Below are 7770 nucleotides of genomic sequence, written 5' to 3'. Positions count from 1 at the left end.
TCTGAAAGTTCGTGGTGTTAAGTTTATTCTAGAAGAGAATTTAGCTATTTGTAGAGCTTGTATTTTTCAAACAAGAGAAAATGTTTGTAGTAATCAACCCATCTCGACTCTGATATTTGGGAGAATAATGTTCGTCGCAGTTTCGAGGAACCCGTATATGTGTGAGGCTCAAGGACTATCACATCGTCTTCAAACAATTAATCAACAAATCACGTAATTTTTAGGTTAACTAATGAGCAATATCCGCAATATACATGGGAAGTAGCTAATGGCAAACCTTTCGCTTACGAAGTTTGTTTCAATATTCCTAAAGAGCTCCACGGATTCAACCCTTTCTGTTTCCTAGATTCTCCACCACTCGGCCATTGAATGAGGACATTAATTAACGACTATGTATAATGTTTTAATCCAATGTAGTTGTTTTAATCGAATGTAGTATGTTTTATTCCTGTGTAGTTGCTTTAATCTAATGTAGTTTTCTTTAAAATAATAAAACTTCAAGTTAGTTATGATAATGCACTGGATAGAGCAAATACAAAGACACTTTCATTGATTAAATGAATATATCATAACATAACACCAAACAAAAGCATAAAATGACAGTGAGTCAGTTCCTAGACTTAATCAGTCAACTCCACCAAAAAACATGTAGGACATATCCGAAAGTGCTTTCCATATGTGTCTTCTTCTGTAGATTTATGTAGAAGTGTGGAAAAGCATATAAGTCATGCAACCTGGATTTGTGCATCCACTAATTTTTCGTGGACAATATTTGTTTTGGTGGCCTCCATCTCCACGGTGGTCGCGCGCATCGTAACTTCTTCAATTTAGCTTTCATTTTCAAGGTTTTGCACAATGTTGCTAACTTTTCTTTATCTTCTTCATCCTTCAGAGAATCATCTAGCATATCTGGTTTCTCAAGACAGTTAGGATCTTGACAATGCAAATACCTGAGCCTTTATGGTTGTGATTCAATGACCATTATGATGCGTGAACAACCTTCTTGTGGACACTTAGAATGTACCCATGGGTATTGCATCAGATTTTGGTTATCCATGAAACACAATGGACAAACCTCTCTTGCTCCGACAGATAATATTTTTTCCTTTTTTTTTTAGAATACATGGTGGATGATGTTGGTTGAGAATGATTTATGTAGGTTCTGTTTAGAAAAAAAATCGTTGGTGGTATGGTATTTCATAAGGTAAAATAGAATTGTTATTATATAGCCATTGATAATTTTCAAAGAACGACCGTTATAAATATAGTTGTTCTTGTATGGTCGTTGGCAATTTATGTGCATGGATTTAATCCAATTTAATTTTCGCGTTATTTTATCGTTATTAAATATGACCAAGTTAATTAAATGTAACTCTAAATGTGGAAGTCAAATTTTTAAGTTCTAAAGTTTTCTAATTCATTAACATTACTGTCTCATTTGTTAAAAGATAAAAACATTTTTAGACAATAAAAACTTAATTAAATACTTCAATAAAAAGTTCGTACGATCTTTGGAAATGCATATAAGTGTGGAAATCCATGATGGGTTCATTCCTAACTGGATCGTCCAAAAAATAAGAAAAGGTGATCCAAGAGTCTTTAATACAGAACTTCCTAGCCCGACGCGCAAGCCCGTCAGCTAACATATTCTTAGCACGCTTAACGTACATAACATTATATACATTACTACTAAAAATAAAACTCCGACAATCTTCTTAAAGATCGTTGCATCTCCACCCGACCGAAGTACTGACTTCATTAACAAAATCCACCACCTGAAGACAGTCACTAAAGAAAAGAACTTTGGACAGATTTAACTCCTTCACCCAAGATATAGCCAAAAATAGAGCAATCGCCTCCGCACTAACTGCATTTGGAATTAGCCCAAAGTTCGAACGAGAAAAGTTTATTCTTCTTGTATTACCATACAAGATCAGACCCACACCCATGTTAAAGTTCTTAAAAGAATCATCTAAGAATAATACATGGTTGACAACATTAGTCGAAGTTTTAACATCTTTTCTGAGAACTTGAGCTGGAAAAGAAGGAGCAATATATGTGTTAATCATTCTTCTAGTATTCAGAACGACTTTGTCCAAATTTATGAAAACTCTTTTAAAAACCACATCACATCTTAGTTTCCAAATACATCACATGAAATACTAGATCAGTTCACAGCAAAAGACGACTGAACCCTCCATAACCTAACTATACCCATGTACTATTACAAATCTTTATGGTGGGGATTGAACCCCTGACTTCCTCCTCATTGGAGTTGACGAGAAACCACCGATCCATAAGCTTGGACCCAAAACCGGGCGGTATTGCCTTTGTCGCGGCCGAATTCATTTACCACAGTGGAAAATCCACTTCGCCCACAGTAGAAATTTGCATAACGGACGGCCCATAGGAAATGCCCTTATGCGCGATAGCTGTAGTAGTCAAGTCAAAAGATAACTGCATCACCGAGAGATAAACTTAGGTATTGTCTTTTAAAACCCTAAACTCTAAAGACAAGTTCGCCTCCCTCTGCATTTTTTCATCGAGAAGAAGCAAAAATGTTCGAGCATCATCTTCCGGAGGGGATCTTACTGGATATATGCTTAAGATTACCAGTGATATCTATCGCAAGGTTCAGGTGTGTTAACAAGAATTTTTGCTTTTTATTACAAAGCCATGATTTCATTCAAAAGCATCTCGATCTTTCTATTGAAAAAGATAAGTTTAAACTCTTGATTTCTAGCTACGGTGATGATCAGAGCTTCCATTCAATGGCCAGTAGAAGTGATTCTTCGTTATTATTGTCTGATTATGAATCCGTTGAAATTGATTATCCGTTCAAGTCCCAGAAACCATTAGTTGAAATTATTGGTTCATGTAATGGTTTAGTCTGCTCAGAACTTAATAGGCGTGATGTTTGTATCTGGAATCCATCTACAACCGAGTTCAAGAAAATACAAACACCACCGAATGAATTTGAGATTCGTGATGTGGCCCATAGGATGGGACGAAAGGGATACTCGTATGGATTTGGTTATGATTCCAAAATTGGGGATTATAAGTTGGTTCGATATGAACGCTTTGAATATGTGGTGTACCTTTCAGCAGGTAGCATTTATACATTAGGAACAAATACATGGAAAAAAAATAGAATCTAGGACATTGATGCGCTATGATGTTAGCATTGGAGACAAATCGGGGGTGCATGTTAATGGAGTTCTGTACTGGATTGCTGCTCGCACCCTCGAAGGAGATGGGTTCAAATCATGCCTGGTAATAGTTTCTTTCGATATCTGTGATGAGAGTGGCCATGAGATAACACTACCTGCTGACATTTCAGCCGGCAAGGTGGCATTTAGTTTGAGTGTGCTTGATGGGAACCTTTGCCTGATTTGTGATATACTTGATGTTCATGCGGAGGTATGGGTGATGAAAGATTTTGGAGAGGATAAAGGTAACTGGGCTAAACTTTTTACCATTGATAAATGTGTTATAAGTTATGCGATGCTTATACATTCTCTCAAAACGGGTGAAATCCTTTTTCAGCTAGGGAGAGAGAAAGTTGATGAGCCATTGAGCCTAATGGTATTGTTTTATATGAACCGAAACATAAAAGGAGTACAGTTCTACTACTTGGTCCTCATATCTTATTTGGCATTGAGAGTTATTTTCCAAGCTTAGTTTCACTTAAATCAGGTATTTTTGTGGGGGCAAGGGAATTCGAGGAATTATAAAGCTAGAAGGAAACTTTAAGAAAGGGTGAAGTCACGCTACTTCTGAAATGTTATACTGTAACCGAGAAGTTATTATGGAGTAGAATGGAAGTAGTGGGGAAAATGAAGATGTGGGAGCTGCTAGGCGTTCTGCCAATTTATTGGGCTTGGTACTCTTTTAAGGCGGACGATTCTAAGAAAGCTACCTTGTTTGTTCAACCATATTTTGAGTAAGGTTTTTCCACCTCTCGTGAATTTACCTTTTTATCTTGTTTGGAGACTAGAAAAGTTTATCTAAGAATCAGTAAAACTATCTAACATAGTAATGTTTGATGATACTTTCACTTCAGTATTTCTACACACTTACCACTATGCTTGTTTTTTCTTACTGCACTTTTTATGGATGCGGGCCTTTTATTTTGTTTGTTGAAACTGCATTAAATTTCTTATGAAATGAAATTGGTTTCAATGTTATTTTATTGTTTTTTAGAATATGTGGATACTTAGTTGGATTATGAATGAAATGAAATATAGTTGGAGTCCACGAATCGCATATTCTGTACCCCCTCAACTAATCCGTCATCAGATATCTAGTTTTTTTCATTTATTTCGATGTAACTATGATCAACCAGCTTTCTAGGAATTGAGCTGGTGGCATAATCAATCTTTTGACAGAGTTTAACATGCAGTTGCTATTCCCATGTACTGTACTTGAATTTCTGGGTAGAGTGCGTAGTGCATGTAAAAGCAATTTTTATACTGTGTTCATTTCCTTAGGATCTATGAATTACTATGACATTTGTGTTTTCCGGTAAGTTTCTCCTTGTGAAGAGCTTCACAGTCCTTGAATACCAAGACAAAACTTCTAATATTTTTGACAATCAAGATTTCTACAACACAATTGAATGAATTTGATATTCCAAATGAAGACTAAACAATTTTGGATTCTTGTTCTACTTTCGCTGTTAATTTTTTGGTCCTATCAGAGTTTTTAAGGTATAACATGTATTCTTGAGTTCTTATTTTGCATCTCGATTTAGAATCAACTGTACTATGCTTGAAAAAAGGGATGAATTTGATATTCCAAATGAGGTAAACAATTTTGGATTCTTGTTCAACTTTTGTTGTTAATTTTTGTGTCCTGTTGGAGTTTTTAAGGTATAACATCTATTCTGAGTTCTTATTATGCATCTCGATTTAGAATCAATGGTACTACGCTTGAAAAATGGGCCATGTTTGTTGCATACTTGTGAACTGCTCGAGGGTTCTTGGTTCCTCTTCCACATTTTGCATCCTATTGCTTATGAAAATGGTAGATAGATAAGGTAATAATGGCATACATCGATTGAATTCAATTAGCTCAACCTGGTTTTGATCCACTTATTGGCACAGGGGAGTGATTTTTCTTTGCACAAATTTGGGTGTGTTAATGTCCACTGCATTCGTCGCAGTTTATTTAATTTCATTCTAGTAACCCTGGAGTAACATTTGACAAAAAATTTGAGCACCAAGTTTTATTTTATGCAGCATTTGAGATGTTTAGGTTCACAGCAATAACAGTTTGTCAGTCATTGATCTTGAAAAGGTTAGAGAGTGGGGACTTTTAAGGCCACCTGTGAAATCCTTGCCGCTTTCATTTCTTTACCTACTGTACATGTTGATTATGTATACCTCATTTATTCTTTGAACAATTTTCTGGAAAGAACACTACTATGTACCAGTTGTTCACAGGGTAGTTCTTTTTGTTTTTTGAAAGTGCACATCATGTCTCCTGAATGTTCGTTGAGGCGTGTAGCCTTGTCAACGGCCACAACTTTTCGAAGTTGATTTTTTTTTTCTGTTTTTCTAGTGAAAGAGCATGTTACTGTATTCTACATTTTTTTTCCGTACAAAATGCTAAGCATGAGTTGAAAGCGCCACAAATTTTCATTTAACACAGTTGAAATCAAAGTTTCCTTATCCATTGAAATAAAAGCCTTATTCCTTTGCAAACAACACCAAATAACTCAGAATGCCAAAACAAAAGCAAACACACGCTGACAGACAGAAACACTCGCAAACTTGCATGTTATCTCGTCTGGGTGATTTCAACAAATGAAGGGAGCATCGGCATGCTCATCAGAACAGTAGAGTCCAGGGCGCTGAGTAAACCCTTGACGTTTAAGAATCTTTCTTGCTTTTGACACTAATTCGTGATTAGTAACTCTACCATCACTCTCTGCAATTATGGTTTGAATAGCATTACTGAGAGCTCCATAAGCATCATCAGCATTTCCAGAAGGGTTTGCATCTGCCGAAGTCTGATCAGTCTGACATCCACTAACCAGGATCCCACCATCAGGTAGAGATCGCTGACTCGATCCAGCATAAACTTCTTGTTTGCTGCCAACTTGTGTTTCCATTGCAGGTTTGGCGTAATTGTCATCATTTTCTTCTAGTTTGTGCTTTAAAAATTCTTGAGCTAAACATCCAACCATCCCCAAGAGTCCACCACTTCCACCATCGCCACCTCCACTTTGGAGTTTGTCCAATATAACCTTCATGAATTTCTTCACCTTAGGGCTTGAATCTTCTCCAAAAACATCGAACAGTGTGGGACGAATTTTCCCAACATCCATGTCATCTTTGCCTGTTTTCTGTTTCAGGATTTCCATCAAAGTTGATATAGGAAGTGATCTGTTCTTTACAGGTCCATCCTCCTCTTCTTGCTCCTCTTCTTCTTCTTCGTCTTCGTCCCCACGGCCGTGTCTACTTGGCAAATGAATGCCACGAGATTCCAAAGCATCATTGACTTTCCGGTGCAAGAAATGCTTGAATCCAAATCCAGAACTCTGTTCTTCACCTCCAGTCTTAGTACTCTCTCCAATTTGTTCTTTAGCTTCATCAATCAAACCTCCACTGTGGCATGAATCCGATACGATCGTTATCCTACAACCTTCTTGGACTTGATCCACATACTCCCTGAAATCATCATCTGCCAAAACATATACAAAAAAAAAAAAAAAAAAATTCACCAAGAATTATACCTACTGAAAAGGGTAATCAAGGACAACACTACTGAGGAAAAGAAAATCAAGAATCATACAAATAAATGATCAAAAAACAAAAGATAGAGTTGTGTTTGTATTTGATTACCAGTGATAAGATTCATATCAGTAGGAACAATACATTCATCATAACCAGTATCATCATCTTCACCAGTTTCAGCAGGGAGACGAGTTCCATGACCACTGTAATGAAAGAATAAAACATCACCAGGTTCACCAGATCTAATCAGATCTGTTATAGCCTTTCTAATGTTCCTACCAGTTGGTTGAATGTAAGAATCATCAGTATCAATCAAAACAGTGATATCTTCTTCTGCAAATCCATATTTGTCAACAAGTGATTGATACATCCTTTTCACATCGTTAATGCATCCTTTCAATTCTGCTTTTGTTCCTTGGTAATTGCATCCTACAAGAACTGCTCTCTTTGCCATCTTAATCTGAGAAGTCTCCTTACCTTTTTTTTTTTTTTTCAGTTCTCTCTTGAGGAAATATTCAGAGGATAAAAGTTAGAAAACTCATTTATATGCTTTAGACTTTTGGACTTACCGTTTGGTAGTTGCTGCTCTGCTTGCTGACCAGTAGTGGTATGTCCGTGCAGCAAAATAAGTTTTTACTTGCCCACCATTATTGCAGATTAGTAGGTTGCGAACCATAATTGACGCAAAATATATTAAACGTATACACTGTATACACCTAAGATGTGAGCAACCTTAATGTTTTCATTAATTACCTGATCCCGACACTATAGAAATGTGGAGATCGTTAAAGTTGAACTAAACTGTCAAGGGAAAAGATCGGTCACTGCATTGCATGTGTGCGAGGGTAATTCGAATGCAACAACGGTATAGACGGAGCATTTGCCGGTTTAATAAATCTTAACTAGAAAGTCACCAAAAGAAACATCTAGACGGGGAAATAATATCTAAATACTGTAAAAGGTTACTTGCATTTCAACAAATAACCGTAGGAAATGTGTAAAAATTTTGATAGAATTTTATTGAACAGGA

The 7770-nt window shown here is 36.5% G+C and overlaps 3 protein-coding genes across 3 annotated transcripts; 2 read left to right on the top strand and 1 right to left on the bottom strand.

Annotated features, from left to right (window-relative positions):
* Nucleotides 1-2506: 2506 nt before the first annotated feature.
* LOC113349049 (F-box protein CPR1-like) lies at nucleotides 2507-4062 on the top strand. The gene is made up of 2 exons (XM_026592972.1): nucleotides 2507-2638; nucleotides 2744-4062. Exons 1-2 carry the CDS (start codon nucleotides 2559-2561, stop codon nucleotides 3156-3158), a joined length of 495 nt encoding a protein of 164 aa, XP_026448757.1. The 5' UTR covers nucleotides 2507-2558; the 3' UTR covers nucleotides 3159-4062.
* On the top strand, nucleotides 3127-4062 carry LOC113349050 (F-box/kelch-repeat protein At3g06240-like). The gene is made up of 2 exons (XM_026592973.1): nucleotides 3127-3454; nucleotides 3547-4062. The coding sequence occupies exons 1-2, from the start codon at nucleotides 3166-3168 to the stop codon at nucleotides 3564-3566; spliced, it is 309 nt and encodes a 102-aa protein (XP_026448758.1). The 5' UTR covers nucleotides 3127-3165; the 3' UTR covers nucleotides 3567-4062.
* Nucleotides 4063-5616: 1554 nt separating this feature from the next.
* LOC113349048 (metacaspase-4-like) lies at nucleotides 5617-7385 on the bottom strand. Its single transcript, XM_026592971.1, has 2 exons — nucleotides 6849-7385; nucleotides 5617-6687 (listed from the first exon to the last, which is right to left on the bottom strand). Exons 1-2 carry the CDS (start codon nucleotides 7192-7194, stop codon nucleotides 5801-5803), a joined length of 1233 nt encoding a protein of 410 aa, XP_026448756.1. The 5' UTR covers nucleotides 7195-7385; the 3' UTR covers nucleotides 5617-5800.
* Between the last annotated feature and the right edge of the window lie 385 nt (nucleotides 7386-7770).

This window comes from Papaver somniferum, chromosome 2 (genome assembly GCF_003573695.1).
Source record: "Papaver somniferum cultivar HN1 chromosome 2, ASM357369v1, whole genome shotgun sequence".
NCBI lineage: Eukaryota > Viridiplantae > Streptophyta > Magnoliopsida > Ranunculales > Papaveraceae > Papaver > Papaver somniferum.
Note: the sequence above shows the minus strand (reverse complement) of the source record. Positions and strands in the feature narration are given on the sequence as shown.

Bases quoted from the DNA above. Each gene is read 5' to 3' on its own strand.
- LOC113349050 (XM_026592973.1), top strand. From the start codon at position 3,166: ATGCGCTATGATGTTAGCATTGGAGACAAATCGGGGGTGCATGTTAAT. The intron at 3,455-3,546 runs GTAACTGGGCTA...ATCCTTTTTCAG, and splicing joins AGATTTTGGAGAGGATAAAG to CTAGGGAGAGAGAAAGTTGA.
- LOC113349049 (XM_026592972.1), top strand. From the start codon at position 2,559: ATGTTCGAGCATCATCTTCCGGAGGGGATCTTACTGGATATATGCTTA. The intron at 2,639-2,743 runs GTGTGTTAACAA...CTTGATTTCTAG, and splicing joins ATATCTATCGCAAGGTTCAG to CTACGGTGATGATCAGAGCT.
- LOC113349048 (XM_026592971.1), bottom strand. From the start codon at position 7,194: ATGGCAAAGAGAGCAGTTCTTGTAGGATGCAATTACCAAGGAACAAAA. The intron at 6,688-6,848 runs GTAATCAAATAC...ATGTTTTGGCAG, and splicing joins TGATATGAATCTTATCACTG to ATGATGATTTCAGGGAGTAT.